This window comes from Oryzias latipes, chromosome 10, assembly GCF_002234675.1.
Source record: "Oryzias latipes chromosome 10, ASM223467v1".
Classification (NCBI taxonomy): domain Eukaryota; kingdom Metazoa; phylum Chordata; class Actinopteri; order Beloniformes; family Adrianichthyidae; genus Oryzias; species Oryzias latipes.
The window spans coordinates 8,782,135-8,805,127 of NC_019868.2; the positions used below are offsets into that span (position 1 = coordinate 8,782,135).

The 22,993-nt window shown below is 38.6% G+C and overlaps 1 protein-coding gene across 8 annotated transcripts in view; it reads left to right on the forward strand.

The window, feature by feature from the left end:
* The window catches only part of diaph2 (diaphanous related formin 2), a 426,600-nt gene that overhangs the window by 217,583 nt on the left and 186,024 nt on the right, over nt 1-22,993 (forward strand). For all 8 annotated transcript variants that reach the window (XM_023958996.1, XM_023958998.1, XM_023959002.1 and 5 more), the window contains 2 exons: nt 13,020-13,121; nt 15,261-15,355. In XM_023958996.1, the coding sequence (XP_023814764.1) occupies nt 13,020-13,121; nt 15,261-15,355 (197 nt within the window). The remainder of the gene's footprint in view (nt 1-13,019; nt 13,122-15,260; nt 15,356-22,993) is intronic.

The following is a 22,993-nucleotide window of genomic DNA, read 5'->3' on the forward strand; positions in this document are numbered from 1 at the left end:
ACTTTTAATGATTATTTTAAAACTAAACAGTGTGAACTTGTTTATCGTGACTTACATCCTAAAAGTAGCCTGCGATAGATGAAATCATAGAGAGTAGAGTTACAGATGTTTTAAGGCTAAACACAAAGTCTGCTACAAACAAATAACGGATGCAAAATTTCACGTAAAAATATCAGTGACTGCGAAAGGTGGAAATAGCGATACATACAGCAAGGAAACACCTCAAATTTTTTCCAAATAAACTCATTTCCTTGCAGTAGTCTGTGAATGCTATTCAATTGATCTATAGTTCCACTGAATGTGACATCATGTTTCTGCCTTTTTACATTTGACTTAGTTGATTATGATGACACATTATGATCTTTGTAAAATAAAGAAATGTTTTGGTACCAGATAATAAAAATATCAATATTAGGTACAGTAAAGATGAATAAATGTCATAAAATATTTAACTGCATGACTGTTGTAGAAAGAATCTCAAGCTTCATTAATTTAAAGACAGCTAACACTATAAATAAAAACAATTCTGAAAAAAAAAAAATATTTTTCTTATTTTAAATAAATTCACCATCTATAAAAGCTGGATGTAGCCCGCCAGTAATCTTTGTTTTAACTAGATACAATTGATTAATATGTCTAATTATCCTAAGTTAATTAGGATAATTAACTAATCATTTTTTGATTGCTTGAAATAAACCATTTCAAATAAAAAAAACAAAAAAAAACAATGAAAACGTTGGAGAAAAACCTTTTTCTACATCTGATCATTATGTTATCACTTTTCATTAAGAGTAAAAAAAAAAATACACAGTGTGTATTTCAAAGGATATTGTGTCACTCTTTTTCTGTGTCCTTTAAACACGTGTAAAATACAAATGAAAGGTAGGATTCCAATTAATTATCCATAGATATGCAGCAACATGGAACCATTATTGGGGAGCAAATGGCTGTAACTTTGTTTCTAATGCAATATAAATTTTAATTAATAAAGTGCGTGATGAAGTGGAGACTTATCAAACAAGCTCCGTGTCCATTAAAGGCCCTAAACCCTCACAGGGCAGTCTTATTAAACCCCATTTTACAATGTGTTTATGAGCCTCTTGGTGAGGTAAACAGGGGGAAATGCAGAGACATGAAGAAAAACAAATGAGTTTGTGTAATTAGTGGAATTAAGAGCTCCTAATCCACGAGGAACGATTTGAGAGCAGAGCAAAAAGAAAAAAAAAAAATAGAAGTTAAGAAGAAAGTATTGCCATCAGGAGACAGGTGGGAGGGACTATGGAGCTGCTGCTTCATTTACTTTTGTTTGCCCCTAAAGAAATGAGCAAGAACCCAAAAGCACACACCTAATAAAGATATTCATAATATGGTCATATTTTAAAAGTGTTTTTAACCCGTGCAGTGGCTTCCTTCCATGAAAGGAGATACACGCGCAGAGAAAAGCTAGAGTTCCTGTCACTGTCTGTACCGATTTAATTGAGATTATCAAGATTCATTTTCCGTTTTTGATTAAATCTTTGGTATTAGATTAGTTCTCTCGTCCATTGCATTTTAAGGATTAATGCTGCTGTCTTTTCTTTTTTTTTTCCTTCTGTGATTTTCAAGAAATTGGCCAGTCACTGCTGTTCACTTAAAAAAATAATTCATTTTGTTGGCCACATCTGTGTTATCCCCGATATCCATTTAATTTGTCTGGGTGTCTATAGAAGTTCTCTAAACCTTTATCCAGCAGACAGTTTCTCAGTCCTTATATTATCAGCAGAAATGGTATTTCTTGGTCTGTCTCAGGGTGGCATTTCTTTGCTCCATTTCATGACATACATCAAGAAAACTTCCACTGACAGTTTTTGCTTCACTAGCCCTGACCTTCTAAAATGAATCCAGATGTTTCATGTGATGGACAGGAGAAGGGAAGTCTGAGGAGCAGCCGTGTCAAGGAGAGGCGCTGCTAGAATTACATTATTTGAGGAAGTGCAATCATTCCCATTACATGGTTTACACGTGTAACATTTTAAAGTAGCGTGGCATCTGTTCAGTGTGCCTGTTTTTCATGATGAGGTAAATGTGCTGTCTGGTCTTAGAACATTACTACTAAGGAAAAGCAAACAAATGGTTCATATCTACTGGACATTTTTGACCTAGTTCTTACAAAGCATGTCTTTAAGGATGGGGCTATGTTAGGAGAAATATGAACCATTGTTTTGTTTTTTTTTAACACATTTTTTATCTCTTTAGGAAACTTTGACATGTGTTTTTTGATGTACAGTAAACCCTTGTTTTTCGCGGGGGTTACGTTCCAAAAAGACCCCGTGATAGGCAAAATCCGTGAAGTAAAAACCTTTATTTTTTTAAACTATTATTATACAATTAAATACTCTATTATACATTGCAAAGAAAGAACAGACCATTTTACAGGCTCAAGCTTTTGTTTCACAAATAAAAGTACTTTAGAAACGTTTTTTTTTCGACAAATAACTTCTGTACTGTACTGTCAAATAATAATTTTAATCATCGATGTGAACATAAGGCTTCAAATTGCGGAGATTAGCCCCGCCCACTGCGACCCGAGTAATTGGATTAAACAAGAGAAAATGTAAAATGATTATGAAAAAAATACAAAATACAGTGGGACAAATAGTGACTCGGGTGTATTTACTGCTCTTCAGACTGAGCCGCTGCATCCTGACTCCGCTCTGCAGTGTTTTCTCCCTAAGAAGCCCGCGGTGCAGCTGTGTTTGTTCGGGAGAAGAACGTAGTGATGGTTAGTTGTTGTCGCTCTTTTTTTCTATGGGTTTTTGAGAAACTCAAAATTGCAAGAGAATTTTCACTTACGTAATGTTAATTTGGCAAGCTGTTTTACGTACCTGTACACTTTAAACTGCAATGTTATTGACGCACAGGTAGAGAAGAAGCGGAGTGACTTTTTAGCCAATCAGAATGCAGAACACAATGCATGATGCAAATCCGTGAAGTAGCGAAACCGTGAAAAGTAAACCGCGTTATAGCAAAGGATCACTGTATTTTTCTTAAATTGTAGATTTTTCTGCAGCATATAGCATTTCTTTAGTCATTGCCTTAAATTAGGTATCAATGATCATATAAAGAATACTTTAGGTGTTTCACTCAATCAAACCTTTCTGTTTTAAACTCAGTTTATGGTATTTTCCCACAAACTGGGATTTATGTATATTTGTTTGTATGTTTATGTAAATGAAGATTCCTGTATTTTTCATGGTCATAAGAACCCAGATCCTTTATTCCTTAAAATGAATATATAGGTGCTTTATATTTTTTACTTATAGATGTGTCTTATCTTTTTAATTAGAAAATAAATCAGAGAGGGTGCATTATGACAGTGTGTGGTCTGACTGAAGGCTGACCTTTTGACCTTTGTGCTACTGGGACATTAAATCATTGTCAGTTTTCTTTGTTGTAATTTAATCAGTTGGGTTTTCTTTACAGAAACCCCAGAATGACATTGAAATTTCTCAATAGTTTAAAAACTAGAATGCCAATACAGAACTTAACATGCATGCATATGAGGCTGGTGCAATTGGCAATTCCGCAGAGGTACACTTGAGAGGAATGTGAAGCTCCCTTGGCCAGCCGCTCTTGCCCCCAAAGAACACTGGGAGCAGTGGGCTTGGAGAACATGTGCTCTAGATGCCGTTGGCTATGGGTGGCATGGAAAGTCATACAAGTGTAAGGTACACACTGCACCTGCTTTTCTGAAATGGGCTGATTTGCAATTATTTTTATCCAGAAAATAAGGTGCAGCTTGTTTGCAGTTTTCTTTTTTTTAAAGGTTTTTGAGAAGAGGATGGGTGTGTGCTTTGTGCACACATAGCTCTGATAGACATGGCCTTTGAGAGTCTGACAGGAGGATGATACCTTCCGTGTTACCTCCACCTTCTGCCGAAGGAAAGTACACCCTGTGCTGTGGGATCTGGGAACCTGTTCTAACCTGTAGTTCCAGCTCTGTAGCACAGATCAGTGTGAATCCAGTAAAGCAGGGGTTTGGAATAGCGACATGGCACTGTCATTTTTATATTTGTTCATATTCATATGATTATAGGTCGGTGTTTTAGTATGTTTTCCTATAAATTAACTGATCAGTGCAGCCCATAGACTATAATAATAACAGCTAATAAGAATACACTACTTACAGCATTACATTTTTTAATTGGAGCTCTAATAGTACCATAAGCTGTGCCTCTGAGAGCTGCAATGACAGCATTTTATGTAGCGTAGTTAAACGCAGCAGTTAAAGCAGCTCTTTGTCTGCTGTCAAGGAAAGCATGGAAGGCCTTCAAATGAATTGACAGTATTTTCTAATTATGATTACCGCTTGTGGTTTCTTGTTTAAAGCATTAGGAATTTTCAAGTTATGTATCACAGAGCAGAAAATCTGTTGTCCCCCTTCCCCCTCCCAAACCAAGCTCAAACAATGTGTTGTCAAATACTTAGCAGACAGTTGGTCCTCCCCTCTGCATCAGCTGTTGGTCTTTTTCTCTGTTTCTACACCTTTCAACAATGTTTACCCACAAAAGTGCTGTTGCTTCTAATGGTGCATTCAGTAGCAAATTGGAAAAAAAAAACATTATTAGAGTTAAATGACACTAATTAGAAGTCTGACTTCCTTGCAGCCGTATTAAACATTAAACAAAGAACTGGTTGTGCATTTTTTTACTAATTTCTTTTTAATTTAGGTAATTTATTTAACTGCTAATGAATATTCTCCGTAATAGTAAAGCAAACGTGAAAGCAGAATAATATTGCTGAAATATGTAATTGTCAGTAGACCTTAGGGTTTTATTTTTGGAATGGGAGACAGATAAAGGGCTGAGAGAAAAACCATTTGGATTTACAAATAAAGAGCTCAGAAGTAATTCAGCCATACAACTGCTGGATCTTGTTAAGTCAATGTTTGTGAGCTGCTTTGTTTTTTATTCTTAATTTTTTTGTTTTTGAATCCATCACATCCATCCGAAATATTCTGAGTTTCCTTTTTCTTTTTTTTTTCTTCATCAAAGATACCAAACCAAGTACAGCAGCTACTGCATATGAGCGGTTTGCCTCATCTGTCCAGGGTAAAACAGAAAAAAAAAATGATAATCATCTGGAGAACAGATAACAGCAGGAGTTTAACACATCATAATCAACACACTGTGAGGTGGGCTACACTTAAACGATTTGTGCCCCCAAAACTGCGGGTAGTCCAAATTTCTCTACCGGCAAAGACAAAAAAAAAAAAAGAAAGCTGCAACGTTGCAGCACTGACTCAGAACACAATCTGTACTTCACATTTTCTACTCTTTACATTTGTTTTTGTTTAGAACGAACACAAGAGAAATTAAAGCTAAAAGAAAGAAAACTTGGACGGGTTTTTACAACCCTTATCTATGTTCCTCCAAAGGTTGTGCGTTTTTTAATTCCTCAAACACTTTTCTTCTTTTGAACGTCTTAATTTGGACCTGATAATGATAACCCATAGGGTTTAAATTGGAGGCAGTTGTGCCTAATTTCTCTCTTTAAATTCACCTTTTTATCTAAAATCCCTCTTAAGCTCCAACTGACTTGTGAGGATTTCCAGGCTGCATGACCGACTGGATCTTTCGCACTAAGCCACTCGTGACCCTGACCCACACACCCTTCGAGCGGTTCATTGTTCACTCTGGTCAGTGTTGTTCTGACCTGAACACCCACGTGTTGCCCACCATCAACAATGACCTTAAAAGGCTGTGTGTCTGCAGGAAGTGAGGAATAAGTTCAGCTGCCTCTAGTTTAACTTTTCTGGAACAACATCACCTTAAACACTTTCTTTTTATGATTTCCTCAGTATCCAATAATGACAGATTGCTTTTAAGAAGGGAATTTAAAAAGAGTATAAAGTATTAGTTTAAACTTACAAATGCAGCCCTTCGAAACAAGCAATGCCATTCTGGCAGTAATCTATATTAAAATTTTATGTACACATTTAACTGCCAAGTTGTTGTTTTAAAATGATCCTGCACAAACTGTAGCAACAATGTTGTTAATCTCATCATGCCATTTGGCTGGTTTGATGACTCTGATGTGTTATCTTCTGTTTATGTGCTCGATATGGCAGAAAAATCATACTCTATTGATTGTTGGTTGAAGACTGTGACCATGTGAGGCGTGTGCAAAGACATAAAAGAAAGAAGACTGAAAGAGGCATTCTGTCATTTGAGGAGCTCACAGTCTTCTATGGTTTGGTTCATGGCTGTGAGTAGATGTCTAAAGACTCATGTTCTCCTTTTCTTACTTTGATTTCATCTGTTGATGGAGTTATGTTGTATCTTCCATCAGGTCATGTCTGCTTCTGCACCTCTACCTCTCTAGAACAAGCTTCTCACTTGCTGGGTAAATGAATGGAAGCTTTTTAGTTTGACACTGATCCAGACCCTCACTTTTAATATAGCTTTAATATTTTTGTGGGTTCAGTCATGTGTGACAAGGACAGTGCATATATATATATATATATATATATATATATATATATATATATATATATACACAGATATATATATATATATATATATATATATATATATACAGATATATATATATATATATATATATATACAGATATATATATATATATATATATATATATATATATATATATATATATATATATATATATATATATATATATATATATATATATATATATATACAGATATATATATATAATTTTTTTTTGTGGCAGATGTACCAGCACCTGTCTTTCAAGCCATTCTGTACCTGCAATTAAGCAGGAGATTTTTGTCCTCGTCTCGATTGCCAAGGATAAACCGATTGCTGCTAACAAGCATGATTTCAAGCTGCCAGCAAGAGAAAAAGTCACTTCTCCTCCTCTTGTCCTCGTCTCTCAGCAAACCTTGACATTTTCCAGCACATAAATGTGAAGTATTTCTTAAGTCCTTTCACGGCTCAGTAGACAAATTGGATCAACCTATCGGTTAACCTTCACAGAAAGAAGAGATAATACTTGAGCACATTTCTTAAAAAAAATAAAACATAAGCTGGGATGTATTTTCCTTGTTTGACACCCTTTCAGACAGGAGTTTTGCTAAACGCACCTGCTTGCTAGACTTGTTTGTCTGTATATGTGTGAAAGAGATCGTTGGAGCTAGAGTTGTGCCGTACTTTCTGCACTATACGGCGCACAGGATGGAAGATGTAATGGCTTGAGACAAGAGGGAACCCAAGAGCAGGAGGGACTCGAATCCAAATGGTTGGAGAACCAAAATGTTTAATAACAAAAACTCACCACCAGCGTGGGTCAAAAGGACTCAAACACATCAACAAGACGTCAGGGCTAGACAGGACTCTGCGACAAAGAAAAACTAAAAGACCACTCCTTAAATGCCTGAAATGCTAATTTTAAAATGTAAGCAGCTCTGGAATCAGGTGTAAGCACAGAAGGAGGAGGGGGCAATTCTGCTACTCTGCACTAATCATAGCAAAAGATGCACGTCACTGAATGGTCTATTTTCCAACTTATGTCATAAATAAGATGCACCGAACTAGAAGGTGCATTAAGCAAGACAAAAGAGTCAGAGAGAAGTCTGTCAGTCAAACTTTATGAACTGCGTTCACAGTAACTCTAGAACTTGTCTGTGGCATTTTAGCCATGTTAGTGTTTTGACAATACCTGTAACTCCCTTCCTTTTTTAGAAAAACACCTAAAAAAAAACATACCAATTCCACTGAAAGGGTTACTATGCTAACTCTAGACTTTGATCGTAGCTCATAAAAAAAACAACAATAAAAATCGCTTTAACATCAGTAAGAACAAACAGTAAATTACGGTAACTCTTGAACGCTTAGTCTGTCCTCCTTGTCTGGTAAACATACTGGACATTCCATAGTAACAGTAATGGCATTAATGGCTATGACAATCTTGTCAGTTATTCAGGGCAAATCTTGAGGTTCAAGTCTGCATCAGCTGACAGGAAGACAGCCCAGACTGGTTTTCCTCAGCACTCAGGGTTTGTGGGAATGGCCGTGTCAAAGCAGACACAGCCGATTGGACCATCAGTTAGTAGCTTCACCCCAACACTCAAGTGCATTGGGTCACAACAGGCTGCTTTGGAACAACCAAACAATGGCTCTAAAACTGAGTGGCTGTCAGGCTCCATCCATTGGCTGCCCCTAGAGCATGTCTCCATGACCAATTTAAGAGTCAGAGCCTTCCCACACTCCATGCTTTGGCTGGAGACGACAGCAGTTATATGCGGATGTGTGTTAGATTAAATGTGATTATTAAAAGACAGAGTTGTGCTTGATGTTTTTCATTCACTTTCTGTTGGGGGACTTTAAACTTTAAACAAATTGCTGTACAAGATTACAAAAGGATTGCAAGAGGAAATCTGGCACTGAAGAGATGGTCTATTTCAACACAGAAACAAGAACTACATCCCAGTTCGCTGCATATTTGAGGTTTGGGTTGATGCATTTAAAACATGACTGGGTTTATGATATATATTTTTTGGCATTGGCTTTATCACCCTTTTTTTTGCAGTAACAAACCCAGATTGAGAATTACAAAAAAAGTAAATCAAGTTCTGCTGGGAATCATCCTCTTTGAAAGAAACACAGTTTTCCCATAAAGCAATAAGGGTGCTTTGGAATTCATCCCCTTCTTTTAGGGGATAGAAACTGTTGAGGCACTCGGAGAGATCTGTGTTATCTCAATGAGAAGAGGAGGCATTTTTCTCTGTGGGCTCCGCTCCAGGCCCAGCTGTGTACCTTCCACTGTGGGCTGAGCCTCTCCCTGCATACTGAGGATATTTGGCCACAGGTCAAAGTATCGCTCTGCAGGGCTTGTGCTGCCTCTTGTAAACTCAACTTTTCAACTTCTCATTAATCTTGGATGAAACGGAACCAAAATGCGAGGAAGACTGATAACAGTTGCAAATGAAAACCTTTTAAAGCTCAGTTCATCTTAGGGTGAACACATATTTGCCAGTTCCGAGATTTGACACAAATCTATGGTATTGTAAACAGCTCGAGTAGCAATAGTAATCCAGTCAAATAAAAAAACGGTTCAAGGCAAGAAGTCTCATTTGCTATTCATAGATTTTTGGTATTCAGTTTAATTGTCTCTGGTTTGTTAAGCTGGATGGGAAAGAGAGGATTTTAGATCTCAGTCAGTTGGAAGGGGGTTGCTTTTTTAAGTAAAACCATGTCTCTGAGATCCTTGACAGTGGGAGGATTGGGTACAGCTGTGTGTCCACACAGCAGATTGATGTCAGGTTGAGAGCAGGGGCCTTTGTTTGAAGCATTTTTCTTGTGTAAAAAGTCATTTTGTGACCCATTGCACTTTGGGGGGCCGAGATCTCACTCCCCTCAGCCTTTGTTTCACACAAGGATTCAGTTACTCAATACAAATACATCTACATTTGTTAACCGGTTATTTTCCATGTTTCACTCATGTTTTCTTTAGTCATCACTAAAACACTGTTGTTTCTGTGTTCTTTAAACATTTCTAGCTGATTTTATTTGGACCTTAGTGTTTTTTGTACGCTTTTTGTCCATGTTTTACCCACAAACTCTGCACAACTATTGTTTCTGTAGCTGTGGCCAATGACTTTTCCTCAGGATCCATTCCTTTAGACAAACTGGCAGCCTTCCAGTAGCTAAATCTTCTGTGCGAGACCCTGAAAAGGGGTATGCGACCGCTGTTTGCAAGCAGATTGCACATTTGAAGGAATTGCCACGTAGACAACCAGACTCCACATTGTCTCTTCTTGTCTATATTCCTTTGCTTTTAAGTACATTTGTTGAAGATCTGTCATTCGCAGTCTGGTTGTTTCTTTTCAGCGCCGGCTTGTTTTCTGGTGCATGCTGGCGTATCTCAGTTGGATGGTCGGTGTCCGGAAGTGAACATGTGGTCGTATTTAGCTTTGTAATGCCCTGGGTTTTATGGATGTCTTCGGGGATCTATCAAATGGAAGACAACCAGGACAGTGATTCGGAGCCAGCAAACAGACTGAGAAGTCCAAGTGCTGGAGAACTCTTGTTATCACAGAGCTTCCCAAGGGAATACCTCAGTCCAAGGCCCACAGACACGGTTGCCAAGTCGTCTTAGTTGTGCCAGAGTTGTTTTTTCCTCAAACATTCATATGTGTTTTCATTGAAACCTAACAATTTTGTGACTCCCCTTAGCACAGGGTGATCTTTACCTCCCATCAGTGAATGTAATGTGTACCAGTAAGGCTCACCAGAGGCTTTTCTTCATGTTTTCCTTTGGCAGACTTCTGGCAGTGAAATTTCCAGTTGAAACGTTTTCTTCTTGATATTCTTCTTGTAAGCAATAAATCTATGCAAAAGTAGGATATTTTTAAAATCACTGTCATTTTTTATTTGTATGACCTGTTATTTCCCCGTTGAGAATCCTCCACCCCCAACAATCAGCTGTACGGAGGCCTGGTTCTACATAGCATAGCGGGGTGTGGAGCTTCTGAAACATTGTTTTTTTTAATTCAAATTATGCTTTAGCCACAGCCTCTTATGTTATCCCTCTCAACAACAATCCATATGTGATTATGCCGCTTGCATTCACTTGTAATTAAGATTTGGTTATCGCTGGGTTTTCATCTGACAGCCTGGCACTGAAATTATCTTTCCATGTGAAAGGACTCCATTGTGCACAAGGGCTTCAAGAAAACCAATGAGCTGCCAAAAAATCCACCCACATTATTCCTGTCATAAATGACTCGCCACTGCTTTATTGCGTGAGAGATTTCACTAACAAATATAATTCTTTGCATGAGGGCTGCCATTGTTGTCACAGTATTATATTTTAGCCACTGGGCAGCTAATAAAACACGTTGAAATTTTGGCATGGACTTTGATCAGCTGTTGTGGACCTACACTGTTGGACAAGTTGAGCTTTCTTGGCTGAAGAGCAGCTGAACGAACAAATAAAAAAAAAAAATAGCCTGATTTTAATAAGAAGAAAAGGCCACAAGCAAACAAAACAAAAGAAGTCTCAAGTCAAATGCAGGGTATTTTTTTCTGAAACTATCTGACAACTGCTGCATTATGGGTTCATTTATAAATGGTGCTTTGTTGTTGTGGCCAACCATCTGGGTGTGTGCCACACACACACTCATCCTCTCCACACCTGGGACTGCCACTAGTGTGGCAGCTTGAAAGTGTGCGAGCCCTCCAGGGCCCATCAGTCCACATGAAGCTCAGTGGAAACATGTGACTTGTGGCATAATTAAGTCAGCCAGCGAACACTAACAGAAATCAACCCCTTCAATCCCCAGCAGGAGAGCTGCGAGATGCTTAGAATGGCATCAGAAAAAGTCCTTTTTTCCCCCCAGAATTTTAAGGACACTGTTTTCTATTTAACTTTGGAAAGCACAGTTGCCTGGAAGCAAGGTTCAAGACAGCTGACCAGAGTGTTGAGAGCTCTGTGTAGAGAGTGTAATTTAATACTGTGGGAAATTAAAGCCACAATACAAAGGGGAAAGAAGAAAAAGACCATTTTTAGAGAGCAATTTTTGTACAAAAGACAACCACATTTCCTGTCTTAGCTTAAGCCGCTCTTTGTCTGTAGGGCAATCTCTGAGGGATATCAGTGTTTCCACATGTTTTTTTATTTTCTTTGGCTCCCTAATTTCTTTGTCCAATTCTCTTGTTACATAAGACAAACAAATTCCTGGAGCCTCACCTCTTACTGACTCGCTGTGAGTGTGACTGGATATCCTCGATGAACAGTTGTTGTCAGTGGGATTTTTTGGGTTTGGGTCTCTTTGAATTACTGGCTCTGGATTGACACCTGCTTTCAACATATAAAACAATTCCACGTGCTTGTCAAACTTACAAAGATATAAAACAGCTTCAATGAACTTTTACAATGTTTTATGAATTTACAGCAGACCAGAGCTGTAAAGCAGTTTCAGAGGGAGAAAACCTGCAGTTTCTGGGATAATGTTTGGTGGAAAATGTTTGTGAGAAATTCACTATACATACCCTTGTTACCACATTGCACAAACATATATGTGGTGTAAAATCTGACTAACATTCAGAGTCTGAGAGAATTGTTCCCCTCTGCATCCAGCCTCCAGTGGTTTTTAATGGAACTGCAGTGTTTGGTACCTGTGTACCGGTATTTACCATCGACTTTAGGAACAGTAGGTACAGGCAAAATGTTAACTAAGAAACGAATGAAAGATATTCAAAAAACTCTCTCTCCCTGTTTTTATTTTTTCTTTTTTTTTTTTTTTTTCTTTTTTAATTTCTAAATACGGTAATCGTTTGGATGTTGGTGCTTCTTCCCTCTGTGGTCACGTTTTTCTATGGCTTCCTTGTGTTTTCAACAGTATTGGGTTATAGTCAAAATGTTGATTCGTGTAATCCTCCTAAAGGAACAATTTCATGTTTTGACTGAAAATCAAGCCCCAATACTATGTGACATTATTTTAAACTTACACCAATTTAGCTCTGCTTTACACAGTAAACAAGTACATCCTTGATGTGTTCTGTTGACAGCATGCAGTAGAGTGAGGTAGAAGCCTTAAGCATTGCTTCTTCTGGCTGCCCAGGAGATTTTACCTCTTTGATTCTTTCTTCAAATATGCAAGATAGCACTAAGGGAGCGGGTTGTTTGTTCTCCATTTCCTATGAGACTCCCACCTTGGGCTTGAACAGAGCCGTTGTGATGATTAGCAACAAAGTGTGCCTCTTCTCATAAAGCCCCGGGGGAGAGAGAAAGATCTAAAGAATCTTCTTTCTCATATTGCCGCTACTTTATGGAGGAACAAAAAATCAGTTATTTCTTCTGTAGTGCAGTTTTGCTTTAAAAATATTGACCTTATGGTTGTGCACCAATGAAGTTTTATACATTGCATATTGCAATATCAATTAATACAAAAAAAAAGAAATTTGAGCTCACATTAAAATATGTAGAATACAAATCATCAGTTGGATTGGAAAAGCTATCACTCTAAAATGGATTTTCTGTTGTTTTTCTGCAGCAAAGAAAGATTTTAGTGATGAAACAGACGACAAAGTACCGCAATTCAAGAAAAAGGCGAAAGAACTACGAATCTTGGATGCCAAGACAGCGCAAAATCTTTGTAAGTATATAACGTTTCCGTATTTTGGCTGTGTTTGACACCAATACTTTGAGCTTTGTCACTTACACGAGGGTTATTTTTGTTCTATGCAGCATTTTGTATGCATTTATAATTCAAATGAGCCTAATTTCATGTAACTGATGAAGTCTACCAAAACTTCTGGGCAATTGTCACCTTTTTGGGGCCGCTATCAGAATGGAAGATGGCATCCAAATGACAATTTGTTTATGTTTGCATCTGTTTATGATGTGCAAATCCTATCACCACACATGTGCGTGAACTGTTAGGATGTTGATAGGTGTCACCAACATGTCGAATTACAAAAGCCAATAATAGGTTGTGAATTTGACAGGAATTGGGGGGGAAAAAATGAATTTGCCAACCTTACCTTCCTCAAGGAAAGTTGTTGGTGGTGGTGGTGGGGGGGGCAGGTTGTCGTACACAACTACACAGGTCTCCTGAGTCGCCTTGACACTCACTACAACACCATAGATCATCTTAGGCGCCTGCCGCTGAACCCACCAAGCTGCCTTTTCAATCCTCATGTGAAGCTTCGCTGACAGGAATGGGGAGGAGAGTGACATGAGGGATTGTTATGTCAGTGCCATTTTATGTATCTTGGTATAATGATTATGCATACCTCTATCTGATAGATTGCGCCTGCTTGTCTTTTAAACACCCCCCCCCCCCCAACTCCTTTATCCAGCTACAGGTGGCTGGTGGCTTGGTGGAGCCACAAACCACACAAAGGCCACTTTTTGACTTTTCTGAGATCAAAAAATACATTTTGATCGTCACGAGTGTGACACAAATACATTGTCCATGCTAAAGTACGGTAACACAATAGAGTTTAAAATGCCTCCTGTACATTTAAACATGATCAAGTTTACAAAGTTTACGAAGAGCAAGGGACCACAGTGTTAGGGCGGTCGACCTTTGCCTGCCCACATGTCGAAGTGTTCTCGGGCTAGACACAGTCATGCAAACAGAGTTTGATTATAGTTAAAACATAATGCATTCTAGATAACATTTAATGAAAAAAATGTTCAAAGGGAGCTAACGGCAATAATGGTTTGCTCCCAGCAAACCCAGAAGTTCAGCAAATTTACGTCTCAGTAGGAATTTCACACTTTTCTTCAATTTGAAAAGTTTGGCTATGAAACTCCCACTGTTAGCTGAATCGTAATGAGCCTGCAACAGTCTGAGGGCTGCCTGCTGCAACAGCCTGTAAATAAGATTGCATTCTGCAGAATTAAACAGCATTTTGTTTAAGTATCATAAAGCTTGGCATAAGAACAGCAGTGGCTAAAATGATTGCATTATCCCCCCCCCCCCCCCCAAAAAAAAAAAAAAAAAAAAAAAACAACAACAACAAAAAGGAAAAGTTTGATTTGAGCTCCCAGCACTTATTTGTTTTAATAAGGTAAGCACTTCTCTAAATTACTTTGCGTTGGAGACCTAAAATTGAAAAGTCATTTTGCCGTTTTTGGCATAGATTTTTGTATTTCACAAAAACAGTATTACACTTTGAAATACTAAAGTGTATTGTACTAACATAATATGTGTAGTAAACCATGCAAGAGACTAAGTGAGTTTTGTTTGTTGGTTATGTAGTGACAGAGTGAATGAATGTGATGAGTTCTAATGAACAAAATCAGAATGTGAGGGATCTTCCTTGTCCAAAAAAAAAACACGAGGGCCCCCATCTCTTTGTCTGTTGCACGTCCAATACAGATATCAGGCCCCACTGCTGCTGTCGTATAACAGCTGTTGAGTAACTCTCCTCCAACTCATTACCAAAACTCCACCTGTGACTTCCACCTGGATACACCATCAGCTCCAATTTCCAAGGTAGCCACCCCACCTGGTTTATGAAACTTTCACAAAGATCCCCCCTCAGGCAAATTCTGCGAGTCTCTTCGAGTTCCCCACAGGCCAAAAAAAACAAAAATGAAAACATAAAACATGTTGCTTTTCCTACTTTTGTTTGTTCAGATTTTACATTTTGAAAATAAAATGTATCATTTCTTTTCGGGAACTCTTGAGGTAAATTGTAATGCTTTAAAGATGTTTTAGTAGGAAGCTCTATGGTTATTTAGTTTTAACAGTTGTGTTTTGTTGTGTTTTTCCGGACAACAGCTATCTTTTTGGGCTCGTTCCGCCTGCCTTATGAAGAGATCCGGGACATCGTGCTGCAAGTAGACGAAGAGAGGCTGAGCGAGTCACTCATCCAGGTAAAAAAAACAGAAAAACAATGTTTACCAGTTTAACATTTTTCAGCTTACACATGTCTGTCAAAACAGTATCATTCACGAGCGTAGGTTAATTTAGAACACATGTGTCTGGCGGATAGTTTGGTGACCCTATTTTAAACCAACAGTGTTTATTTTGGCACAAGTCAGTCTTTTTTACTCTCACATAGACTGCAGGAACCCCTCATTCATCCTATTATAAAGGATGATGAAGGACACGGCTTGGCAAAGTCTCCTCGACTCCTCCCTTCTTCGCTCTTGCCTTTGTCTTAAACCATGATTGATGAGCTTCCTAAAGGCTACTTGTTTTTGTTCCTCTTTTATTTATTTATAATCCCTTGTCTCCAAAAGCATTAATTAAAAACAGGGCAGGCGCATCTGAGGTGAAGATCAATCTGGTGGCAGCATTGCACTCACTTTTCACTAATAATTCTTGCTCTGTCCTTGTGACTAAAACAGTCACGTTGACTCATATTTGTGTGTTTGATTTCATCAGTAGGGTGTGTGTGGCTCAAGGGTTACTTGCAAATAGAAGATTAGATTGCAGTAAAATGTTGGCAGTGATGCATCGTGCTGTTTGCATGACTGTATCCTGCAGTGTTGTCTAGTCTACACAACAAACAGAGAAAATACAGAAAAAAATAATATTTCTAATTATTGTGTTTTCCAAAGACTTGGCTTCATAACTTAAAAGAAGGTTATCACTTTGATTCAATTTGATCTAAACCCTAATCCATTCTAACAATATATATACATATATATTTTAAATTAGCTTTTAGAAGCCTAAAAACATACTTTGTGATTTCAACCAATTAAGGGTGCATCTTTTTTTAACCATGTTTTTCGCACTACAGGGGACTTCGGATTCTAAGGTGCACTGTCAATGAATAGTCTACTTTTGGACTTATGTCATATACACTGCTCAAAAATAGAAAGGGGACTCTATAAAAACACATCATGCACCCAAATGAACGAAACATTGTTTTTAATTGCTTTATTCTTTACATAGTTGCATGTGCTGACAACACAACCACACACAATGATTCATGTACATTAAATGTTTTAGTCTATGGAGGTCTGGATGTGGAATCGTACTCAAATGAAGGTGGAAAAACACTACAGGCTGATTCAACTTCGATGTAATGTCTTTGAGAAAAGTCAATATGAGGTTCCGCAATGGGTGTGGCCTCTACGTGCCAGTATGGCATTCCTGCAACGCTTGGGTATGCTTTTGATGAGGCGGCGACAGGTCTCCCGGGGGATCTCCTTCCACACCTGCAAAGCATCCGCCCATTCCTGGACAGTCTGTGGTGCAACCTGACCGGACCGAGTCATGATGTCCCAGATGATCCCAATTAGATTCAGGTCTGGAGAAGGCGGCTCAGTCCATTACATCAAAACTTTCATATAGCAGAAACTGCTGACACACTCCAACCACAATAGATCTAGCGTGGGTTTGCATTAAAAGGAACCCAGGGCCAATCGCACCAGCACATAGTGTCACAAGGGGTCTGAGAATCTCATCTCGGTACCTAATGGCAGTCAGGCTACCTCTGGTGAGCAGATGTAGAGCTGTGCGTCACTCCAATGAAATGCCACCCTAAACAATTAGTGAGTCACTGCCAAACTGGTCATGTTAGATAATACTGTTTAGGCAGCAAAACCTTCTCCACGGCATCTCCAGACTCTGTCATATCTGTCAGATGTGCTCAGTGTAAACTTGCTTTCATCTCTGAAGAGCACAGGGCACCAGTTGTGAATTTACCAATCTTGGTGTTCACTAGCAAATGCCAAACGTCTTGCCTGGTGTTGGACTGCAAGCACAACTCCCACCTGTGGACATGGGGCCTTCATACCTCCCTCATGGAGTCTGTGTCTAACAGTTTGAGCAGAAATGCGCACATTTGTGGTCTGCTGGATGTCATTTTGCAGGCCTCTGGCAGTGCTCCTCCTGTTTCTCCTTGCACAAAGGAGGAGGTAGCAGTTCTGCTGCAGGGTTGTTGCCCTCCTACAGCCTCCTCCACATCTCCTGTTGTACTGGCCTGTCTCCTGGTAGCGCCTCCAGGCTCTGGATACTACGGTAACAGGCGGCAAAACCGTATTGATGTGCCGTCCTGGATGAGTTGCACTGCCTGGGCCACTTGTGTGACACCATCTCATGGTAGCACGAGAGTGACAACACTGTCGGCATTCAAAAGTCATCAAAAAAATCTGCCACGAAACTCAAAGACAGTGGTCACCACTTGCAGAACCACTCCTTTGTTAAAGGTGTCTTGCTGATGGCCTAGTAATGCCACCTGTTGCCTATTCCTCTGCACAAAAACATGTGAAGTTGATTTTCAGTCGATGTTACTTCCTAATTGGATGGTGTAATTACACAGCGCTGTGACTGCCTTGGAGTTATATTGAGTTGTTTTGGTGTTCCCTTTATTTTTTTTAAGCAGTGTATTTATCCAGCAATACTTATGAGCAAATACTTCATATTCCATTTATACTCCATTTATCTCTGCTTCCACTCACCAGCCTGCGGAACATGGGCAGTAGGCTTCCTTCTTTTTAACTGGGGTCCATCCAAAACTCTGCCTTTCAACAAAATTATTTGAACTCCGATAACCTTTATTAAGCTATAGTTCGGGCTCTAAGAATGCACTATTTATTGAGAGATTAAACCACACCTACAGTCCTTGTCTTGCTTTGAGAAAATAAAAAAAGAAGTCAAAGGGATGACCTTTTCCACCTTGAGTTTTGTGTTTGCCATCAGGACAGTTGTGTCCTCAGCCAATCGCCACCAAGTCCTTGTTGCTCAAAACATCAGTCAAACGGCTGGACTTTGGTGTGAAGTGGACTTTTGAGTCACAGACAGAGGAAGCTCTCCCTCCTGCCAACCGCCAATAAGATGACCTTGATGTGACTACTGATAATGTCAAACCTGACAGCAACGAGTCTTCATGGCACTTATTTATTTTGTCATATAGACGTTAAACTGAACAAGCTTTAAACCATTAAGGTCACACATACACCTAATTTGTTTTAATATTATTCTCTAAATGTGGCAATTCTTAGATGTATTGCATGACTTTCTCCTTTTTCATTTTTTTTAAGCAGTCAAAACTCTAAAACTCATATTATTACATGTGCAAAACTGTGTCTGTCATGAGTCTTAGCGATATGACTGTCAGCTAAGGTTAGTCATTCACAAAAACAAAACAATGCTTTCAAATACAACCAGCTAGTCACTCTCTTTGAAAGACTTTCCATTGTTGGCTTCGCCTCCCCCAGATTTCTCTTTTATGCATGTGAAGCAGTGCAGGGTGGCTTCCTACAAAGAGCCAGGCTTAGTAATGCTCAGGAGAACAAGTGTGTGACTCAGCACAACCATTTGGGAATGAAGCTAATGTCATAAAGTCTAGAGGGAGGTGGGAGGACCAACAGAGTTAACTTATAAATGCAGAAAGATCCCACATCTGGCAAATTTGTCTCTGTCAAACTAAAACCCCAGGTGGAACAAAGAATAGAGTTTCTTTTGTTTTTTTCCTTGCACAAATCATGTATTCCATAAATACATCCAGTGTGTTTTTAAAACAAAGCATAGTTAGAACACTGGATTTTGAAGCCTAATAAAACTTAGACATTCTTTATGGGAATATTTTTTTTATTTAACTCAAGCTCATGTTAGAATGTTATTGCATTTCATTGAAATAGTTCATCATTTTGCCAGTACACATTATTTTAAGTGCTCTATTTGTTCAAATTGATTTGATAGGACATTTTAGTGAGGAAAAAACTGAAATCAAGTTTTTTTGTTCATAGGTAAAATGTATTTTCTAAACTGTACAGTGCATAGAATTACAAGGCGCACCGTCAATGAATAGTCTATTTTTGAACTTATGTTACATATGAGTCGGACCGAACTATAAGGCACATTAAGTAAGACGAGAAGAGTCAAAGATAAATCCAACAGTTAGTCAGACTTTATTAACTGCGTTCAGGGTAACTCCAGAACCTTTTTGAAACAGGCAACATGTTAACCATGTTAAAAGTGTTAGCCCCGCTACCATAGTCACATTATCTGTAACTAACAACCTTGTGTTTGCAACACATAGAAAAAAAACGTAAAAAAAAACAGACCAAAACAAACTGTACTGTGACTACCTTTTTAGTAAAAGGAAGAAAAACAAAACAGTTCAAACTACATGTCAGCCATGTTGGTGTGTTCACGAAGAAATTGAACCAAACAAAAGACAAAGTGTTGTGTACCTCTCAAGATCACTTTGACATCAATAAGTACAACCAGAACTAATCCCTAAATAAAGCACACCGGATTATAAGGCACATTGTTATTTTTTTTAAATAAATTAAGGCTTTTGAGTGTGCCTTATAGTGTAAAAACGAAATTACTGATTTAGCTTTACTAGCCAAATATGTGCTTTATTCAAAATCTAAACAACTTAATGATATAAAAATCTGCTGGCTACATACACACTGGCCAGGCTCTGTTTGTCAAAAAAATAAGCAAAACGAAATATTTTTCATATTTATTTGGAGAGAAATATCACTGATTGTAATCTTTAGTTAACCATCACTGAAAAAGAAAAACGAGTTTGATGGGAAGCAATTTCATTGGAATTTGGCTTCCCAGATAAAGTGGGGAAGGAAGCAACAAAAGCCAGAGGAATGCTGCTCGAGCCGTACTTAAAACAATGCAGAGGCATTGAAGGGGAGCAAAGAGACCGCCTGCTGGGTGACACAGTCCTGAGTGTGGGCTCCATCTGCACAGTGCTCATCTCCACTCATTATGCTGATTAATCACTCCACACCACCCACTTTCACCCTCACGCCAATCACCATTAATCCACACAGACAGATGCTCACACATACAAAGACGTCGGATGCATATGGGTTGGCAAATAATAAAAGGAAATGAATTTACTCTCTTGCTAATGTTGGAATGAGTGGGTGATTGTCAACCCCCCAAATATGACCGAGTAAATAATTAAATTTAACTGGTGACAGAATAACAAAGATGCATTATGCCCTGACATTTTTCAGCAACAAGTTCTCAAGACAGGGAGAGTTATTATGTTTAGGCTTACTTCTTGCAAAGTACAGTAAACAGATAAAGAATAAATGAAAATTTGATGCAACTCCCTCTTGTGTTTGGAATGACACCAGTGCACAGTCAGCTTCCGAAGTTTTTAATGCTCAGGGACCAGCCTTCTTTATGAGATTGTCTGTTTTCTTTGAAATTCTTGGTGTCCGAAAAGATGACTACAAAGAATATTATACCTTTCACCAAAAACGTAGACAGAACTGTTCTGTGTATTGTGGTTAAGAATCACCAACATCTGGTTTGTTTGACTATTGTGATTGTAATGGTCCGCCCTCAGACCCAGTTCTGGGTCCAATGCCATGTCTGGCACAATGTGTGCCTCTACAATTTAACAGACTAGCTCAAAGACTGCCCCTGCCTTGATTTTCAGTTTTCCAAGCTGATTAATCTATATTACCATCTGAAAGCATCTTTTTACCAAATTTGGATTGTCATTTGGTTTCTGCATTGGTGACCATCTATGAATCATTCCAAACACTTGCCACCCATTAGGTTGTGCTCATTTAAATCAGACCATCCCTGTAAAACCGTCCTGAACACAATGGAGGCATTGTGTGTTTGCTAAATATATCTGAGCAGGGACTTATGTATGACATTCCCAGTTCAGTGTTAGCTTAGTCATAACTCCTCAGCGTAAGCCAAATCAGAAACCTTAAGGCCTGTACACACCGGGACGAATTTCGCCCGCGATTTACGCCGACGTTTAACGCCTCGTGACTAAACAAAGGGCACCAATGTGAGTGTACACACCGACGCAAAAAAACGTTAGTTTTTTTGGTTTGACGCGTCGAATCGAAATCTATTTGACCAATGAGAACGGTGCTTTTGCACACGTGTCTGGAGCCTCTGAAGTTACAGTAAAACACAACTTGGGGGCGCTCAAACACAAAACTGCCTTGCTGAGCACACATACCAGCGAAGAAGATAGACGCCGAGTTGCATCTACACAGCCGCGAAGAAATAATGACGGACTTTCTAAAATATCCCCGAACCAAGCACCAGTTGCTCCAACTGGTGCTTGAAATATTCATGTTTTCTTTGTATGATTCTGACAAGCGCGTAAATACTTGCTCTCTTCTTCTGAGTGAAAAGCGACTTTAAGAAGCGTAAAGATGCGCAGCGCCACCTGGTGTACAGGAGTATTTCTGTTTTACATTAAGCGCCATCTAATGTCAGGGAATGAAATTGCATGTTCGCTCGGCTCATCGTCAGCGAAAATCGCCTGGGTGTGAACACAAAAAATGTGGCTAAAAACGCTGGTGAAAAACGGCTGGCGAATATTCGTCCCGGTGTGTACGGGCCTTTAAGCTCCAAATGAGCACAAGCCAGAGAGGAGTCAGAAGGGGCAAGCAACCTCACCCTGGCATTTTTTGAGGTAGAAATATAGAAGATCTTTTAAGTCACAATTCAAAGTAATGTCCAATTATAAATTGACAATTCAATTTACAATTCAGGCTTAGAATATGAAAATACATTTTTTTAAATGTGTGTGTGTTTTTTTTGCAATTTAGAATTCAATATAACTATTCAAAAATATAATATTAAATGAAAACATAATCAGTTGCAATTTAAATTGTCACAGGTTTTTGATGTCATAGTTCAAATGACAATGCATTTTGCAATTTACAATTAAAAAAATGACATTTTAATACATGGTTTGCTTTAAATTCATTTTAAAGTAAATTTAAATCTCTTCCATTGTAAATTGCCATGCTGTTTTTTTGTCAAATTTCAAATCAAATTGCAAAACAGCGACTCCTGGTGTTATGCATTTTCATTTGCATAGCATCAAACAAACTAACAAACTATTTCAGTAAAACACTTGGTTTTCTTTTCACTGTGTATCAGCTGTTGGTAATAATAAACACTCGGAAATTGAGAGGTAGCCACCAATTGACAACATTAGTTCCGTCATTAATGGCTCTGTTTTACTTTTTCTTCTGAATTTTAAGACTTTGAAAGCTTTAGAAAAATCAACCACAAGAAAACATCCTTTGTAAAATTTAGTCAATGTCGGTTAAGCAAGAAACTGATAAATGGAGGGATTGGTGAAAATGAAAGGGCCAGAGGAAGAGAGCTGTGTTCATAATGTGTACGGAACTCTGTAACTCAATCTTGTTATCTTACCCATTCGTCGACATGCCTCAAGTAATGAGTTGTCAGCAGAATGCAGCCGTGCGCTGGCCTTGAAGTATCCCTACGATGTGTCAACCTGGCAGAGAGGATAGATAGACGTTGATTGGCTCTCCTTATTCTGTATTAGGGCCCATCAGCACCTCTGCAATGATGTACACATCTCTGAATGTTGCTTGACACTCTTGGCTCTTCCCATTCATCCAAGCTCCATGTGATTCTTCACAATTCCACACTTTTTCATCTCCATGCACCTGTCATGCAAACATACACATCGTACAAAGATGTGGATAGACACCATCAGTTATCCCCCTGGCTTTTAGTCTCTGTACAGTTGTTCCATTTATCATTCAAACAATAACTGCTGTCTTTCATAT